At 47.6% G+C, this 20543-nt stretch overlaps 1 protein-coding gene across 3 annotated transcripts in view; it reads right to left on the bottom strand.

Moving 5' to 3' along the window:
• Nucleotides 1-12027: 12027 nt before the first annotated feature.
• LOC135392122 (allatostatin-A receptor-like) overlaps nt 12028-20543 on the bottom strand; it is a 141731-nt gene continuing 133215 nt past the window's right edge. For 2 of the 3 annotated variants that reach the window (XR_010422165.1, XR_010422164.1), the window contains exons 2-3: nt 15847-17265; nt 12028-15566 (exon numbers count right to left, since the gene is read on the bottom strand). Coding sequence is in view for 1 of the 3 variants with exons in the window: in XM_064622805.1 (XP_064478875.1) it covers nt 15988-17235 (1248 nt within the window). In the remaining 2 variants the exon portion in view is untranslated. Of the gene's footprint in view, nt 15567-15681; nt 17266-20543 lie in introns of those variants that run through there. The other variant, XM_064622805.1, reaches the window with a different exon arrangement.

Here is a 20543-nt window from a genome sequence, read left to right as displayed (position 1 = left end):
CGCATAGCACTCTGTGCGCCAACCATTGCCAGGAATGAGAGGGTTATCGCTTCTGATTCGAAGACAGAGGGGGGCGTACGCCTTTTTGTGGCAATTTGGGTACACGAAAATTGCCACAAAAAGGCTACGCCCCCTTCTGTCTTCCAATCACCATCGATAACACAATCATTCGTGGCAATGATAGGTGCACAGCGTGCTATGCGGTGAAGCTCTGTTTTTAGAGTGTATTTAGGGTCGGTCTCACCAACGGCGATTAGCATTTGAACCGAGATCAACGGTCCCATAACTTGAATTTACCGATTAACTCCGATTCACTAAAGGGAGTTATTGCCAGCGAAACATTCATCACCTCACCAGCTAACGTTTCTATAAAAGAATTGAGTGTTAACTTCAACTTTTAGCAACCCTTGATATCGGTTCAAAGTTAAGCAGCGTTGGTGAAACAGGGCCTTAGTGACTTTAGGTTTGAAGTAACTTGATACTCAGAGGGTTCCGTAAAAACAGAAGTCGACGCAACACGGAGCGGGACAACGGTGGGTACTTTATTATGAGTACTTTGCTGTTCAATTGAGAAATTTTTATCCGAACGCCAGGTGGTATTTGCAACCCACGCAGTATAGTCATAGTAGCATTGCTAGTGCAGCTATCACCACTAACACCACCACCACCACCACTACTACTATTAGCAATAGAAACAAGCGTGTATAAGATCGACCACCATTTGTTAACCGTCAGAGGCAAAGAAGCCAGGATTGGGAATGTTGGCTTGGCCCTTATTCATGTGCTACGACAGGAAACCGTGGGTGCGAGTTTGAACCCAGCCAAGCAACTTGGATCCTATATAGTCCTCGTAAGGAAGGTAGTAAAAAACAAAACAAAAGAAAAAAACAGGAGAAATAAAGAGGGGAAAAAATAAAAAATAAATGGAGGTTGCTTTCCGCTCATGTCGGGTGGGCAGCAGAATAGACCTCCCCCTGTTTGTAAGCAACTGACGCCATCGTGTTCGACAGCGCCACCAATTTGGTAGAGTTGAACTACGCTGGAAGCTAAGGGCAAACAAGGTCGCGCCCGAAAGCCACGGTCTTGAGGGGATTACGATGGTCCTTGAGAGGGACGCGACCTTCGGTCCTACTTTTCTTTCAATAGGAGACAGCGAACAAGTGCCCATTCGTGGAACCCAGCCCTCCCCTTCCGATTAGTTTCGGTTTCAGTCTGTCTACCAACGTCATGATGACGTTTCTCGGGTAGAGGTCTATTGGTCCACAGACCGGCCACTGTGGTTTCGTCACGTTGAGTCAGGAACTACGTACACACTTTATCAGTTGCACGCGAACACGGCTTCGATAGCGAAAGCAAAACCGCGTCCGTAGGATTCCCGGTGAAGCAAGGCGGGCCAAGAAGAAAACGATTGACGAGTCGATCGCCATCGAAGCTGTATAGATGATTGTGAGAAAGTAGCTAAAATTCCCGAGACTCAAATGGGATACAAGGGCACGGCTCGCCTTGTAAGATCGAGATCGATTGTATCCGCTGGAACTTTGCGATACACGCTGAAATTGGAGTCATGAATAAAAGATGCCAGCACTTCGGAGACGCCCGTGGAAAAACTATACACGCGTTTTCTGCGACAGGAAGGAAGGAAGAATTCGATTCCAGAGTATCAGAATAAATTTTCTCGTAGTGACGCGTAAGACAGCTGGCCGGTGTATGCGCTGCAAAATGCACGTTTCATTCGTTTTCTTTCTGCATTTTGCGCTGAAATTTGCGAAGCAACACGGTGCAGTGCAATTGGTTAGTGTCGTATCGCGAAAGAGCTTTCATTCTGCGCGCCTGTATTCTTCTGCTGACCAATTCTTCTTCTTCTTCTTCTACCTCAGGGCAATGGCCGTTAGCCACTGAGGGCGATTGGCCAGGGCTAGTCATGATGTAACGCGTGAAGCGACCTTAGATATCAGGTCCGATCAGATAGGATGACAAAAGCAGCCACATTGGACGCTACGGCCCAGCTCCACCTCCCCAAGTGAGAAGCCCCAAATGATAGGATGGACTGCAGGCAGAGGGGGGCGCCGGCTCTGGCCAGAGGGCGAGCCAGGTATTCTTGACCAATTCTTTTTTTTTTAGATACTGTGACAAAAACGAAAGGTTGGAAGAGAAAGAGATCCGGATAAAATTGCGCGTTCAAAGACCCAGTGAAATGCTCCTCTTTAAAATTTTTCGTTCTTGTCTGCGGCGTGCTGGGCAATGTGCTGTGGGGTATATTGCGAAGGTCTTGCGCAAGCGCAGACAACTTGCAGAACGCTCGATAGACCCCCTCTTATCTGGCCACCCTCTAAAAACCCTCCGCTCCTTGAAAGTAAATGAGGGAAGTAGACGTCACTTGGCGACGTCCGCAGTCCTGATATAGGAAGGCCGATCTGCAGGTCACGTAGGGCGGTGGTGTTGGCGAAACCGGGAAACGGCTACGCTTCAGCGGGCAACGTCATGACTAAACGTCGCCGCTATAATAATAATAACAACAATAATAATAATAACTATTATTATTATTATTATTATTTTATTGCCATTATGCTGGAAGAGCATAACAGAGGAGTGGCGCCAAAAAGCAGTTCGAAGCTTCTTGGCCAGGAAGGCGCCCCCTACATTTGGTGCGAGACAGCAGCAAATTCACCGTTATAATGGATAACAATGCAATAAAGATTCATACATGTATTAAAGCTTAAAGTGCCACTACGAACTAAATCTCGTGTCTTCTGAAACCTACCAAAGTTACGTTACTGAAATCTTCTTGTCTCACTTTACACTCCTGCGAAATACTTTGGCTCTACGTGACGCGGAAGCTAGAGAAAATTGAATTTTATTTTTGAGAACGGTGACGTCACGTTAGGCTCCGACGGAGCGGCCGGCTCTCATCCTGCAACGTTGTTGCCCTTCGCGTCCTCCGCCCGCGGGGCTCACTTTTTTGCACCACGTTAGCGGAGCCCCACGTGACATATCATCCGACCGCTCCGACCTTCGAGAAAACACAAAGGAGGGAGAAGACATCTCTCCCATTTTCCTCTCTTTCGGTCAGCGTCACGTGACTTCTCCACCACGTGATCCTCCCCGGACGCCGGCGGAGTTGCTAGGAGACGACTGCCCTCTCCATAACATGTCATCATTGCAATTTGTGGGCTTATGATTACGTAACCCGCTCCTCGCGTCATCGAAACTTGTGGAGGCGCTCCGCAGGTCTTCAAAAATTGGCAGAAATGCACAGCGTTCGTAAACAGGCATCCCCATATCATCGTCATCATGTATTTCTCTCTCTCTCTCTCGTAAACAGGATTGAAAATTTCGCGTATAGAATCCTTGAGGCACCTTCTTTTCATGGACTAATGAACGCTGTTTCTCAAAAAGAAACTCTCGAAAACATGTTTGTCGGCCCGAGCCCGGCCCGGCCCACGGTGGTGGCGTATTTTGACGGCCCGGGCCCGGCTCGGCAAGGCCCGGAGCACACAGCCCATAACAAGCCCGGCCCGGCCCGCGGGCCGGGTCGGGGGCCCGCGCCCGTGCAGGGCTCTACTCTGTACCCGTATTTAGTTACTCTACTTTAAACCAACGTACTGGAAAGTACGCGGTGTTAGTACACATAATACCAGCAACAAACAAAAATGTAAACAGAATGCATTCATGATGCCCAGAAAATATAATTTCTACAGATACACCTGCTAAGAAAATATTACGAAACGCGCAGTTGTGGCATTTGACGCAATAGACGATTTTACAAAGATGCGAGCGCCACCAAGCGTGTAAAAAAAATCTTACAAAACACACAGTTACTTTCATAAAGCTGTCGTTTTTTTGTTTGTTTCGTTTTTGTTTTAAATGAGAAGAAACATTCTAACACTATACCGTTAAGAGTCCCATTCCTACCGTATTTTCCTTTTACCGCCGGTAATAAAAGCCTTTGCTTGAACCCCTCGTCTGAACGGGGGCGTATTACTCCGACCTATAGAGGCAGCGTTCCTGCATTATGAATGTGTTGACCCAGGGTAGAGAGTTCCGTTGTTTAGTGGTACATACAGTCCCCATATGTCACGCGTTTCGTTTCGTCTACGGCGCCCCCTGGTGGTAGTTGTGCGCAACTGTTTCTTTTCAGTTTGGTAATATTTTATGGAGCGTTTGTGCTGCGAGTAGCAGTGTGAGGAACGGCACACGTGGTCGAAAGTATGTATATTTTTGTTTGTAATGAAGTGGAAGTGGTCCGCAACATCAACAACATTAAGGATTCATTTTTCGTGCGAACCATATCAGAATGGAATTGCCTTCCACGGGACCTAGTTGCCACCAACAGTAGAGACAGGTTCTCCATGATTCTTTGTTTATTCATGTCTGAATCTTCCTGATACTTAGAAAGCACCGATCGAGTTTCTGTTAGCTAGATATAGTGATTGACATTGTTGTTATCAGCTGTATTTCCCTCTCCCCTACGCAGTTCCACAGTAGTGGAGAAATAGGGTACTTCGAATAAATAAATAAATAAATAAATTAGTGACGTCACCGGATGACTTCATTGTAAATGAGTGGAGCTTTCCTCAGACGACTGAATAAAATGCCCACCACCCATATGATGTGCAATAGAACCGCACAGAACCCGTCAGTACTATTTTGCTCCACCGTTCTTTGCCAAAAAGGCACCGCCCGTCTGATGCGTGGCTGGGCATCATCTTCAACCGCCATTATTCAATTGACGGAGCACACGTACGTTATCATCATCGTCATCGTTATCAGGACCACACCGTCGCCGTCGTGATTTTGCTTCGTTCCACACGTTTCACTTCCGTGTGTCCCTACCGAGACCCTTCCTGGAATCCATGTTTCCAACAACACAGCTACACAGCCTACAAAAACACACAGCCATCCTACGGTTGGCAATACGAAACAACAACAACAACAACTAAATAATGACTATGGCCTGGGGTGATTCACCGCTTGAGAGCAGTACCCTACCCCATTACACGAGAAGCATGAGATGTGAAATATGAAAATGAAGTTATGTGCAAGTCCAAGTCGAACTCCCGTCGTCTGGTTCCGCAACGCTATACGTCGCACAAAAGGAAGAAGCACATGAAAGAAGCGCCAATGGTCCTTGAGATGCAGGGGTGGACCCTACAGCGTCTGGAGCAAGCCGGTAGCCAAGAGGAACTCCAAGAACATCAGAAGTCCTCGACGGTGTTGGACATGGCTCTGACATGGGCCAAGAATTGCAGCCAGGTTGAACGTCTGTCGGCTAGCACCACTCAGCTGAGCACAGAGTTGCCGCCTCTCCGTTTCGTAGAGCTTACATTCTATTAGGACGTGCTCAAGCCTACAGCCTACAAACAAGAAAACTGTCATCTTTCGGCACGCATTCATCAAGCTCCAGTGATCGCGGCGTGAAACCCAGAGAGCACTGACCTCTTCTACCATTTCTCATGTTCACCACGTGAACATGAACAGAACAACCTCAATTGTTTTCCGAACAAGTTCTTGTAACCGGAGCAGAAATGCAATGTCCACAATACAACGAGACTATAGTGAGCTTCAGATATGGCTTATTAGTTTATCTTACTGTCGTTTCTTGTGCACTCCATTCTCTTCTTGCTCGCTTGTCCAATACGAGGAAAGACTCTCATGCGCAACGTTTTCGATTAAAGCTTGTTCCTCTCTTTTGGTCCACTTGCGTATTGTTCTTAGTAGATGGTTGTGATTGTGGAGAATCGAAGAACACACTCAGGCAATGACAAGATTTGGCCAGTTCTGCTCCAGGACTCCCCCAGTTCGCGTACTACTTGGTATAATACTACTATGTGATATAATATGTCACACGGCAAACCGAATGGCATTCCCATCGAATGACAATCGCACCGAATGTCATTCGTTTGTCTTACATTGAGCTACACGAAGAAACAAAATGTCATTCGCAAATGATGTCAATGTCGATAGGTACAGGTACATTATACAGGTACATTAGTTATATTTTTATTTCTCTTGTTCGAAACTCGCGAAACATTAGATTAGATTAGAAACGAAAGATTAGATTATTTCACAAAATCGTTGCCTCTTCAGAGACTCTTAATTGGTTAAATACCACAAATCAAGACAACTAAGAAGCCTATCTGCACCGCTCTTGGCAACGTGGCGAATGGGAACGAGCTAGGTAGTTCCCCGAAAAACAGTGTTTAGCCTTCCTTCCTTCGTGTCAAAAGTTATCAAATTCGTGATAAAATATTGGAGTACAACTTTTCATTCGTCTTTCATTTCTTCGAACGGTTTATCGTTGTTGTTTTTGATACCTCTCTGCTGCGAGGGTACGCTGTCGGTGCGAATGAGTTCCCCCAACTCATTCGCTGGGCGAATATCATTCGCATGTATGGCCATTTGGTTTCACCGTGTGACACGAAAGGAATGTCATTCAGTGCAATTATCATTCGCTGGGAATGACATTCGATTTGCCGTGTGACAGGGGTGGGGGGGGGGGGATATGTTCATTACGAAGAAGAAAAAAAAAGAGGCAGGCAAAAAGGAAAGGTCAGCCGGGCACCAGCCGACTTGCTGTTCCTTGTAAAAAAAAAGAAAAGAAAGAAAAAGAAAAAAAGAAAAAGAAAAGGAAAAAGTCGCAAGCGGCACATGGGCAGCCGGGGGGGAATGAGTGCACGATCGCTCAGAGGCAATCTAGGAGCCCAGAGTCACCCAGGAAGCATAATAGCGCTCTGGTAACAGCCCATTGCTTCTGCCCTACAGGGCCCGCAGTAGGGGCCCTACAGGGTCCCTTCAGGGGTATAAAGCGGGTCCAGCGTCGTGAGCCATCGAGAGAGAAGACAATGCTAAGAGAACAAAGCTTCTTCTTTGCTCTATGAGGTTCTGCGTTCCCCATACCACGCAGAAAATATATCTCTTGTGTTATGGATAGTGCGCGTCGTTCATGGTACGTACGAGAAAGTAAGGGCTCTCTCATGACTTACCAGTCTCCCCGAAGTCGGCCCTGTAGGACGCATACTAACCCACCTGTCTCTCACACTCTTTCCTGTTGTCTTTCCTCCATCGGTCCATTTCTGCGCGGTCGCTTTGGGAAGGAAGCACGAGAACCTGATAACGCGATTTCCACTGCGGTGACGTGACGTCGCGCGTTCGTAACCATGGCAACCCGTTGTGAGGATGCATATTTGATCAACCTAGTAGAGAGCTGCTGTATGATAATGGGTCTCAGATAAATGAGATATCCGATTATGCAGCCTTGACGCGTGGGAGCTTCAATAATTTATCGCATTATCTCGCGGCGGAAAAGAGAGACACACTTTCGGAAGTGTTATGCATGAAACTCTATCAGTGATTAGATGAAAATGAAACAGTGATTGCCAAGATGATGGACTACCGCTCTGCGTTATTTGATATGAGAAAAGTAATTAGCTGTCACATAAGCCACCTAACCGATGTTATGGAGTGTTTTCCTTTTACGTGAAGCCAGCCATTGGCTCTAGGCGTAGCATTTGTGACATGTGGGCAGAATAGTATGTCGATCAAATTGAGTCATTGAGTTTTTCAGGTGGTCTTGTCGTCTCGCTATATGAGCCCCGTTGTGTACGGAACGCGCAGATGGCAGTATTGGCCTTACGTCGTGAAAAAACTGCGGTCATACGTTGGGTTCCAGATGTACTTATTTATTTATATATATCTTTATATATACAGGGTGTTCAAAATTAAGCTTTCATGAGCGCTACGCAAACACAGCGATGACAGGAAACCGGATGATTAACTTTACGCTACTTGTGTAAGTTCTTACTCAAGGAGCAGAAAAATAGCACCAGTTTTTCTTTTGTTCGCCCATTTATAAAGTGCTAGTGAAAGCTTAATTTTGAACACCCTGTATATAAAAACGAAACCATACGGCGGTAAAATTGAGAGCAGTTCGGATTTAAGCGGGACCCGTGTACGACGTCGTGACGGTTGTCACGTAAGCCCGACGGTAAACCGCCGAACCCACCCGCAAATGGCGATTTCTTGACGCGGCATAGGCGATGCTTGGCCATTCGGAGCCCCTAGCGGCGTTCTTTTTCACGAGCGAGAACATAGGATGGCTAAGGTTTCACGTTTTGATTATAAAACACAATACAGCATCCATATTATTTGGTAACCGAAGCTAAGCGAACCCATCCGTTCAGAGGGGCAGAGCCGTATATTAAAAGGGAGTCTGGCCATTAACCGGTCATGCCTATACCTGAAGCTCCACCCACATTTTCAGCTTTCTGACCAATGACGTCTTGAAATATTGGGCACTATCAATCAACCTATCCTCACTATTTGTCCCCCTATCCAACATGGGCAGCGCCATTTTGGGTGGCAAGTGGATTGGATGGGATTGAAGTGGATACCTCTTGCGATCTGCAAAACTGGTGGATTTTTGGTGCCAATTTGATGAACGCCACCTAGGCTGCGCAAGGCACGTCGGGACTTGTCGTCTGCTTCCGTCATTGTACCGCTGCATGCCGGCAGAACCACCTGCTGGTATACATCCTGTCGTCGGCTCCATCTTTCAACTTTTCTACATGACTGTAATTAAATCCAAAATTGTACAGCACAGTGCCGTTTTTGTTATTATTCCGTTGTGATCGCCGTGTTCAATAGGCCTAACACCGGCGACAAAACATACTATTTTCGGTTAGATATCGATAGCGGAGCATCAGTTGAAACCATGACCTACTACGTAGATTACAACGACCATGTCACAATCAGCAACCCCTATATGATGAGCCCGTCGGCACGATCCGCCAGGGGCGCTACTCATCGGCACGTCACGATTGGACGATGGAAATTTGAATTCTGAACGCGCAAAAGCGTATGTACGACTACCGTAGCAGACGACAGCGATAGCTCCTATGAAAACGCGTAGAATGATGATGATAATCAACCTCAGAATAAAGCATCCGTGGAACGTCCACCGCTTGTACAGAAATACTAAGGTAAGCTGAAGTACAAAGCATTGTAGGAGTTGAGGAAGCCATAACTGGGACTATGAGAAGCGCCACCGCTAGCTTCCAAAAATGCGGCGCTGGGAAGGGGTGCCCACGACATGGTCGTTATAATCTAGTAGGTCGTGGTTGAAACTGATTTTATAGACGACCCTCTGTTTACAAACATGTGACGTCACGACAAGACCGGTTCGAGGTTATATTTTGTTGTGGTGCGCAAGAAGCGGGAAGAACGCGTCGGCTGATAGTCTTATAAAGCTGATAGTACCTCCCAGCATGCCTGGCGCGGCGGCAAAACGTAATCGATAACGTAGGGGCTCAGGTCGTCTATATAAGTATGTACAGCTTGCGACATACTTGTCTGAAATTGACAGCTTGCGGTTTATCCGGCCTGGAATCTCTGGGTTGTTTGTTTCGACTAATAAACACGTACTGAGTAGCATGCCATACGTGTCTATTACTCGGAAGAAACATTCTTCCCACACCTGTAGATTTCAGATAGCATCAACTGCAAACTGTCGATTCCAGACAAGTATGTCGCAAGCTGTACATCTGAAGCGTAAAATCAGAGTAGTCTGTGAAAATGTTTTGTCACAAAATTCCCGCTTCACCGTGTTTGTTGTCTTAGCCATTTTGGGTGGCAGTCAGGTGTCATGGCGGCTCCCGTGGTAAAAAGTATCCAATGAGAGGCGCGCAACTGTGATTGACAGGTCCTGCCTCTTTTCGGGGCTCCTCCCAATGACCAGACTCCCTTTTAATACACGGCTCTGCAGAGGGGTGTGCGAGTGCAACACATCACGGTAGTTTCCGTATCGCTTGATGTCCTCGTGAAGTGGATTGGAATTGGTGTCGCTGCCGGCGCAGTCCTTTCCCCCCTCTGGAAGAGTGAAAGAGCCCGCATCGTCTCGCCGCTAGGGTGCCGCACCGAGGAGAAAATACACCGCTCGCGCGTTTCGTAAACTTTTGTCCAGCACTGTATACCTATCATATTAAAAGAAAAAAAAATCATACTTTTGCGCCACCTCAGCTGAGAGGAATCCGGCGCTCTTTCAGTGTCTGCACAACCAACGCCACCTAGATACAGAAGGCCTGCATATATTGCCTCCTCTCCCTCCTGCGCTATGCAGACATTCGTCTGCTACAGCGACTCGCCGTTCTGTGAATTCAGGAACTCGGAAATGATTGCAGCTAACTTGGAACCTGTAGACATGAATCTGTAGACAAAAAGTGGAACACGCTTTCCAGAAAGTCAGTAATGAGAAAGATATGGGACCGTTTTGGAGCTTTATTTTAAAGTTTTCCCGTTTAGTACGCGGGGACGTTCCATCACTGCTCGCAGACGACGGTGGTTCGTCTCGGCCGCTGAAAGCTCGTTCGTGATTGGCTACCGCCGCTGGAAACACGATGCTGATTGGCTGACTATTAGTGGTTACGTCACGTCGACGAGTGGCAGAGCGCGCCTCGCGTGATGTCGTCCACGTCGTCAGGCAGCCGGAACATGCACAGTGCATTTTGTACGCGTTTGACAGTGCACCAAAAGAGTACACTGAATTTCTGAGCTGTAGCGGGTACAGCCACGTCGTCGTCGTCGCCGACGTCTGTCACGTCCCATTTTCACGTGCAGAAAACGCTCCCTGCGGTTGAGCTTTTAGAGCGTCCTTTCGAATCCCGGCATTGGCGTATCCTCATATACACTGTCGGGGCAAATATGGCTAGGTTCCCTGCGACGAATAACATGCCCCCGAGCGAAATGCCGCGACATAGATCGCTCGGCAACCGACCTTCCTAATATCCCTCACAGGGGAAGCCGTGTCTAAGCAACTTGTACAGTTCCAATAAATTCCTGTCGTCCTCGGTCGCGTTCGACATCACTCTTCGTGGATCAGGAAACGGACAGGTTACCAACTTTTCGCCGAGGGCGCTCCAACAGAATGTCCTAGGGGGGCCACATCTATCGTGGAGCCTGTCAACCTGTGGCCTCCAGCAAGGACAAATAGACGAGGAGCGTGGTGGGTCACACTGTCTTGTGGGTATAATGTTCTACTCTCCTGCTGATGCCCAAGTGGTAGAGTGTCAGAAGCTACGACTGGTCGTAAATTTAATTAGTTCTCTATTATTTACACACACAAAGCCATAGATTTAACAGTCGTAGTAGCTTTAGGGTCGTAGCTCTAGGATAACCTTGGTCTAACGAAAGGTGTACTCAGAGCCTCAGACCAAGGTGAATGCTGGTATTACGGTTAGAACTTTGCCGATTGATGCGCCCTCATGTAGAAGACGATGTGACAAAAAAATCTCTGTATTCAGAGTTAAAAAAAAAAATAATATTGTGATAAAATGTGCATGAACAAAAAGAAGAGATCACCATGAACAGCAGAGCTAGCTCGGAAAGACCCAGAGAGTCAAAACTAGAATAGAAGAATAATCGATGAAGGATAAATATAAATGGCAACATCCAAACATCAAGAAGAAAAGTGAGAAAATACCAGTAACGCGTCCTGTTCATTAAGTACCTTAGTCCGAAACTGTCCCCCACTCCTTCCTGCTGTCTTCTCTCCATCTGTTCACGTCTGTACGTCGCAAATGGCCACGGTTGGTTCGTGGCGCTAACGGAATAAGAAAAAGCTCATTCGTTAATAGACCTCTACCCGAGAAACGTCATCATGACGTTGGTAGACAGACTGAAACCGAAACAAATCGGAAGGGGAGAGCTGAGTTCCGCAAATGCGGTCCTGTTCGCTGCCTCTTATTGAAAGAAAAGTAGGACCAAAGTTCGCGTCCCTTTCAGAGACCATCGTAATCCCCTCAAGACCGTGGCTTTCTGGCGCGACCTTGTTCGCCCCTAGCTTCAAGCGTAGTTCAACTCCATGAAATTGGTGGCGCTGTCGAACATTATGACGTCATTCGTTTACAAACAGGGAGAGGTCTATAACTACTAAGAGCTCGATAGGATAAAGCCCAGCAAAACGTACTTACGTGTGCCGTGCATGCCTGAAATGTCTTGACGGATCAACCTCAGTTAATGTTCACTCCATTTGATCGAACAGAGTCAGCTTTATTATCGTACACTTTTTAACATTGCAAATGACAACCAACGATAACACTGTCGCCCCCAGAAAAACATTAAACGGTCGGTGAGGTAACGATCATGAACTGCGCACAGTTCCATTGATAACAATTCAATAATTTGTCGCAAGCCGTGTCGGTATCACGGATTCGGACGAAGCGGTAAGAATTAACTATGTACAGGTATGGTCGGATAGAGTGGTCTCTGTATATCGTGAACGAAAAAAAACATAGTCTTAGTCCAAGTAAAAATATCCTGTCAAACTAACGGTGCAGGAAAGTAAGGAACGAGTGGACTTGCTGCTATGTCGTCTTATTTAAATCGGACACGAGTCGTTTTGAGTAAACCGGCACAAAAAGATCTTACGACAGTCTTTGAGACGAGCTGTCCTCTGTACCGTAAGTTGCCTTCATATCCCTTGCAAGAGCCCCTATGTATTACAAGGGATGCCAGCTGTTACCCCGGTACGGGTGCTTATGTATCGGACCGGTACGACTCTAAACTAGAAGATAAAACGGTAGACACGAAAATGGCAGAAAATATACAGGAATCTTGGCAACAAATTCCCGAGAGGAGTAATGGTTACACGAAGAGGCTTTCAAACTCGACCCTGTGACCGATTGGTATAAGCCCGCTTTGTATATGAACAGCATTAGACTCACCGCGAAATGAACAGGACGTGTCGACGTGCCACATGCTCAGGACATGTAAGAGTACGTTTCTTGAAGAATGGTTCACCGTAGGCTGGGACACAGATATTGTGCTTTATACATAGAAAGCAGCGGAGGCACTAAATAGGTGCACTCAGTTCCTCGAGAGGACAATCGATGCCGTTGCGTTTTCGCGTTGTCAACGCCGCTCCCTGCGCTGCGTTACGTGCAGTGAGGACGAGCAGGCGAGCAGAAGTCCATTCAATGAGCTGCTGTTGATGGCGTTTCGCGGTATGTTTGTCACAAAGGGGGGTTGCCCTGTTCGAGTGATTTTCCCAGCACCCCATCGATGCCCCTCAAATATGTTACAGCACCCCCTCAAAATACCTGCCAGAGAGGCTAAAGAAGGAATAAAAGCAGCAGATATGGGTTTCACCTCTTACGCGCAGATGAAAATCACGGGTAATTCCCTGCCGTGCTCGACCTGCACTTTTTTGCCGAGCCAGGTGAGACGTCAATGCAAATGTCGACATATAGCTGTGACCATAAAAGTGGCTGCTGACGACGTCGGCCACCAAACAATTTGTAATTATCGCGACTGCTGTACCTGTGCGTCGCTTTTATTTTTTGTTTTGTTTTGTGTACGTCTTTTGAACTCGGTAATAGCTTTTCCCCGATAGACTTAAAGTAAAACACGCAGGCTAGCAAACATGGCCTTGTACTGTTCCATTCCTAATAATGTGGTAACGGCACCGATGCTAAGACTCACCCAACAGATGCGATACACTCAGGGCCGTATTCTTAAACGGCCCTCGACTGAAGCCCCCACTTGACCTGCTCCTCGAGGCCAGTTTTGTGCTTCAAAAATCGACCTTCACTCGAAGCACCCTCTGAGCAGAGGAAATCCTTCGCCTGTGTTTCCTTGAATTCCAAAGGCTCCTCAACTGGAGGAACGCTTCCTTCCTGCATTGAATGCAGTCAAGGGAAGGTCGAGGATCGTTTAAGAATACGTCCGTCACACTTTGGAGTGGGCTACCGTCCGTCTCGAGTAACACGCATGACATCATTTACACAGGCGAAATGCACTTTTCATCCTTCGCAAACATTTTCATCTTTCGTACGCAGCAACTGTTTTTTTCCAACCACCAAAAGGCAACATAGCGCGTGAAACATTGTATTACTCATTTTTTTCTGTCCTTATTTATGTCTCAATAATTATATTCATAGTTCAACGTAACAAGGATATGTCACAAAGCTAGTCTACAGCATCCGTGATGCCTTTCGTACGCTGAAAACGATTATAGTTTTGAATTCGCCACACCTCTATACGATGTAGTAACGTCTGCAGCAGCCAATAGGCGAAACCTGCCCGACGAGTGCGTTGAATAGGCAACTGCCTCCAGAGGGAGCCGCTCGTGAAATTCATCTTACACTCTTAAAAAAGGGAATGTACTTTACCTCCTCTTTCTTGCCACATATATCACTCCATTTTGGAGAGTACAATTACTCTCAACGAAGGAGTCTTCTCCCTCCCTCAAGGGAGTAGCATAGCACCCTTTCTCCCTGCCGCAGGGTAGTATTACTCTCCAGTGGGGGGGTTGGAGCGTAGCCCCACTGCCTAAAGGGAGTGAAGAGACTCCTTTTTTGGGAGTAATTGTACTCTCCAAAAAGGGAGTGATATATGTGGCAAGAAAAAGGAGGTAAAGTACATCCCTCTTTAAGTGTATACTTTGCCAATTCCTTCTTAGCCTTTGTCGCTTTCCAGATCACCTGAAATGCACGTAATCATCGAACAAGTATTAAAACATGTACTGCCAACTGTGTCGAAGTCATGCAGCGCCGTATTGGCCTTCTGCCGTGTTGCAGTTGCTCATCTCATCTACGAGCTGTAGACACATTGTGCGTCAACTTTCCCGCACTGCACGGGTGATTTCGCCAAAGGTCGTGTTGAAAGGTGAAGAGAGTTGGAAAAAATGTTCAGAGGGAGAACGAAAGGAACTCGAAGGCAGGTCACGTAGAGCGCGACGAAGACGCCAGAAGCAACACTCACTCTGTCACTTGTTCGCAAGAGTACGTGGGGGGAACGATCGGAAATGACGTGCCAGACACGTTACTTCCCGGATGACGACGTTAAGAGATGTCGAAACATTGCTGGTGTAGGCATGTGTGTACGCAATGTTCAAGTTCAATGACGGAGTGTACGTAGCTCCCGATGATGACGGTGTTTTATACAAGAATGTCATTTGGGGCTTCGGACGTTGGCGGGTACGTTGGTGCGCGCTTACATGCAGTCAACGCCATCTATAGGCGAAACAAGGCCCCATCTTAACGTTCCAACGACGACCGCGATTTTATCTGCCCTATAGTCCGTCTTCAGGGATTCATGAAGCAGACGATGTGCGAACTTCCTCATTTGGAAATATATCGACAGCGCTGACCGTGGGCATTCTCCGTGGGTTTTCCCTCAGCTTTTGTAAGGCAAATGCCGGATGAGCTTCGTGTGAAGCTGGCCCAGGGCGCATTATCCCTCCGAGCAGAATGCCACCATATCGGCAGGCAAATAGCTCGGTGACAACGGCCCTGTCACCACTGTGTGGTCCTTTTTCTACACTAGATGCCGTTGGCTAAGTGATGAAGTTAGCCCCGAAACTGAAACTGAGTCTACTCCCCCCCGTTCAGCGAAATGTCTCATGCAAGTCCGCACTGGAAGAAAGTCGAGTCAAATCTGTCACCCTTGAGAACTGTAACCATATGCTGATGGCGAATGTACCCTAATCCAGGACTGGCGTATTTATTTTTTTTTATAATGAAGCGTACGTCACGTATGCTGTTACTCAATAAATCCCGCATTACGTCAACATACTTATCTGCATTAGGAAGGGAGTTGCCTCAGGACAGAAGCCGCCGATATTTCGAACAGAGACTGTTCTTCTTCTGGGCACCGTCCTCATCATTGAGAAAGAGAGGACGGGTTGCTTACCTCCTGTATCGGCGGCTTCTGTCCTGAGGCAACTCCCTTCCTACAATGATGAGGACGGTGCCCAGAAGAAGAACAGTCTCTGTTCGAAATATCGGCGGCTTCTGTCCTGAGGCAACTCCCTTCCTACATCTCTACCGGTTCGCTGGATTTCTACCCATCTACCTTATCTGCATTAGGAATGTTTGTTTCAGTCCTGAATTCTATCTGTGGAAGCAACAACCTATTATCTGGCCAGCTGTTTTGCGAAAGCCAAGGCACCGATGGCCCGTCTGGCTACGTTGTGTATTACGCTCCCGACGGTTGTTATAGGATATCATTGGATATTTTTGTCGATTTCCCAGCAGAGCAGTTCCCAGCCATCGTTTCCCTCTCCGTACGTTCGAAGTCATCCCTTGTCCTTGCTGGACCAGACCCGAGAACACGCGAGTTGCACAGTATGATCTTTCTGAAACTCTTCCGAAAGTTTTCGGAAAGAAACGCGTATAAGAACGGATTCACGCACGAGTTTGTGTAGGCAAGGATCTGAGACGCGATCTGGATCACAATCCTGGGCGGATTCATCTTTCCATAGGCGTTCACACTCTTCAGCACCAACACTACTTGAACGGGACACCAACACACAGCGAACACCACCACAACCACAACCACTAGTCTTGTTACCCGCTTCTTCGATCGCACACTGTCGGCACTGACCCTTCCACCGGGTGCGACGCCGAACCACAGTCTCTTGAGCATGAGGACGTACAGGACGAAAGTCAACGACAACGGCACTACGTACGAAGACAAGAAGAAACATATCTGAAACGCTGCCCAGTTATATCCAAGGTCAGATCGAAACGTGCATCCGGAGTCCCTTCCATGCGTCATCATTCCATGGGCGAAGAGTGCTGGCACGCAGGCCAGGAGGATTACAATCCACGTGAGGCAGATGGCGATGTACGCGTTTCGCTCTGTCCTGATGGACATAGACGTTATGGGATGAACCACGGCCAGGAAGCGGTCCAAGGACATCAGGACGAGAGTGTAGATGCTGGCGTACGCGCAGACAATGACAAGATATTGTACAATCCTACACCAGACGTCACCGAACGGCCAGTAACTTAGTGTGTAGTCCCATCCAGTGAAGGGTACGCAGAAGACTATGAATAGTAGATCAGCCATCGCCAGGTTGATGATTAGGAGGTTGGTTGTCGAGCGCATCTGTGGGTTACACAGCACAACCATAACGACGAGGGCGTTGCCGAAGAAGCCGACGATGGCGATGGTACCGAAGAGTATGGGAACAACGACGGCTAAGACTTCTTCCACGGTTCGGTTGCCAGAATACGGGTCTAGGTCGGGGTCATCGCCGGAGAAATCCGGGTCTAGGGAGCTGAGGTCGGTGACGTTGCCGCAACGGGTGACATTGCAGAGCTGGGCCGCTGCGGTATGCAGGACAGCAGCCAGGGCGGTGGTCAGGACCTGGCCCTTGTCTGGATGATCGATGAGAGGGTAGTCGACGCCATTGCGGACGTCGAATGGGATGTCATCGTCATTCATGTAGTCATCCATCTTCTTCGGCTGCTGCTACCGAAACGGCTCCTGCGTATATGGAGGGTAAAGAACTTTTCATCAATATTGCTGCTAACTATTAAAATGTCCCACACGTGATCGTAGGCAAATTTGTGAAAAATGGAATGAAATACAATTGCTTTTTTAATTGTTTGAGCCACCTTCGAGGCATTTTTCGTTTGTCCGTATCGCGTGGACGTGGCAGACGGCTGAGCCCTTCCTTGGATGTCATTAAGATATGCATCCTTTTATCTCTCTCAACTTGCGGCCCTTGAACAGACAGTAACATTTATGCAAGTCAGCTTCTTGTATTAGGAATTTTAGGTATAGGGACGGTAGTGTCCAACGGCAGGCCCGTGTCCTGGGCTTCTCGCTCACGGTGGATGTGTCAGCTTTGCCTCCTGAGGGGAGGCGATTTAACACTGACACCCGCTCCTTTCTACGACATTAGTTTTTAGTGTTCCACATGATATTGTTACAATGCACTCCCGCTGCAAACTTTCGAATGTAGGAATGACAAAACATATTTCTTCTATAAGCGGCGGCGAGAACACAACTTCCTTCACCCTTGGCCTTGTATGTCCCGCGCTACCGAATGGACCGTCAGATACCGAGTATTTTGTCACATAAAACGGATGTCGCCACCAGACGATGGGATAGATAACAGATGGCACACACCAACCCGAACCGAACCGGTAACCGAAGTTTTTCGATCGGTTCGGTTCCGGTTGAGCACCAAGATGGCGCTAGTAATTACCGTTCAGTTCGGGTTCAGTTCCAGCTAGAACTAACGGTTTTCCGTTTCGGCTCGGTTTGACGACACTTTTCAGCCTCTCTCAGCAGAGGAGCAAAGAATCCTCTGCCTTCTATGCCAGGTTCCGGAAGTACACGGATCAACGCAATCGACGGGGCTCCTTACATCAAGTCTACATCATGTTTGAATCGCTCCTGGTGACGGCATCTATGCAACAAACAAAGAAGGAAAACGGTGCCAGCAGCCTTGAATCGCACCCCTGTCACACGAGCAGTCTTCAACGGTCATCCTAAACCAACGGCCATTGAACATGCGCGTAGCGCCATCAAGCGTGTAACGTGTCAACCTGTCAGGGAGCATTGGATTCAATACTCTTTGACAAGTTGACGCATTTTTCGCTTGGAGGCGCTAGGCGTATGTTCAATGGCCAGTGGTTTCAATGATAATTGAAGACTGTCCGTGTGACAGGGGTATTAGCCGCCTGCTATGCTAACACTGCGTGGAACCCTGTAGTGTACTGAGTTTTTCGCCCGGGGTTTCCTTAGATGAAGTTGGCCCAAGACGCACGATCACCTCCAAGCAACGTGGCACTCTATCAGCAGTCAGCACACGCATCGTTCCGGAAAATATATCGAGAGAGAAAACACTGCAACTATTATTACCTCTCCGAAAGCGACGTTTGCGCGCAAGAACATAATGATGTTTCTCTATCGTTACAAAGAGGAAAAACTAATCGTTCCCTCCGACAGTCGATATACGACCGGTGATTGTACCATCCAGGAGAACCCGGTCTCAGTCTCAAAGGCAGTTTATTTCGGCAGGAGACGGATATTTCTGCAATATTACGCCACTTCTCGACCGCGCCAATAACAAAAATGCTGACACATGAAAGAATAGCGCTGTCACGCAGCCGTCCGTCCTGGGTGAATATTCATGCAGGCAACCACATTATTACAGCCGACGCGTTCATTCATGTCTAATATATCAGAGCCGAACGAGACAGTGGATGTGAAGGCCCTGAGAGGGAGGCGTCTGTCGCGGCTTCGTTCGCTACTACTTTTGTAACATTTTTTTATGATGTTGACGATAAGAGTTTTTATGGAGCACGAGCTATAGTGCGCAAAGACCGTGGTGAGAAATGATGTGAACAACTTTTGTGGCGTGATCTAGATAATATGTCTCGCATTATTTGGTATTTTATGGCGCCTTCCCTGTTTTCTGAGTCGGCAACAGTTGTACTCATGGTTTGGAGATTTCAAGAGTGGTCGACAGGCGGCAGGACGATGCAGGGGAGTAGTTGCAGTAGGGTGAGCTCACCATAGTTGCAGTCGTTGCAGTTCAACTTAATTACGCTATTTGTGTTTTGTGTGTGTGTGTGTGTGTGCGTGTTCTGTGTAACTAATAACACCGTCACACGGGCAGTCTTCAACGACCATTAAAACCAATGACCATTGAAAATGCACGTAGCGCCACCAAGCGTGTAACGCGTCAACTTCTCAGAGCATTGGATCCATTGTTTCCTGACAGGTTGACACATTACACGCTAAGTGGTGCTACCTGCATTTTCAATAGTCATTGATCTCAATGGTCCTTAAAGTCTGCCCGTGTGACATGGGTATAAGATTAGCCCTGCGATCACAACGCCTTTCAGAGCTTGGTCGTGATTTCTTAACTGTCCAACCTACCAATCAATATAAACATTCCCCTCGAAGTAATTCTCCAAATTTTAGACTAACACCGGCATCAGTGGCTCAGTCGGTAGCGTGTCCGCCTGCTGATCCCAAGATCGCGGGTTCAAACCCGGCCGAGGACGGTGGCAAAAGGTACATGTGGTGTGCCGTGTGTCGAGATTTCGGGGCAAAATTAATCCACAGACCGACCACTGTGGCGTCGCTCATGATCACCGTTGGCTCGCTACGTAAAGCCCGGAATTATTATTATTATTAAATTCTTTAGTCTAACGGTAAAGATACCTGTCGTACTAGATGGTACAAAGCGCTGGTTTCATCGTCCGACCTAAGATGTAAATTTTATCGCCTCATAACCACGCTCACGAAAGCCCGTCAGGCCAACGAGCAGCCTTCTCGTAGCCATACACTGCACGTGCATCCCGCAAGAACTAACGGGACACCTGGGGCCTGGACTACCTTGGAACAGCAGTTAATCCACCGTGTGCATGCGCTACGGTTCCACGAAAAATGGCCGCCGACTTGATTGTGGAAAAGCAATGAAAAAAAAAAAAACATATAGAGAATAGGTGCGTAACTGGTGATTAATGGAAGGAAGGGAAAACCTCGTGCGAGTACGGTGGTCTGTGGAAAGTCAATACGAGAATTACTTTTCTCTTCGCTCGCTGTGAACGGGGTTGACGTTGCACAGGTGTTGCTTGCGATGCAATGTCTTTATTTTGCTGTAGACGGTTTGGAGGGATGTCATCAATCAGTTTCTCCATACCACATATATATCTCATATTCCGTAACATGGATCGCAACACAGACGACAGTAGGCGTTGAATTCCTCAGCAATTTGGGCTTTATATGTATCGGTTCACCTT

Source organism: Ornithodoros turicata, chromosome 4, assembly GCF_037126465.1.
Source record: "Ornithodoros turicata isolate Travis chromosome 4, ASM3712646v1, whole genome shotgun sequence".
Classification (NCBI taxonomy): Eukaryota; Metazoa; Arthropoda; class Arachnida; order Ixodida; family Argasidae; genus Ornithodoros; species Ornithodoros turicata.
This window is presented reverse-complemented; position numbering and strand designations above follow the sequence as displayed.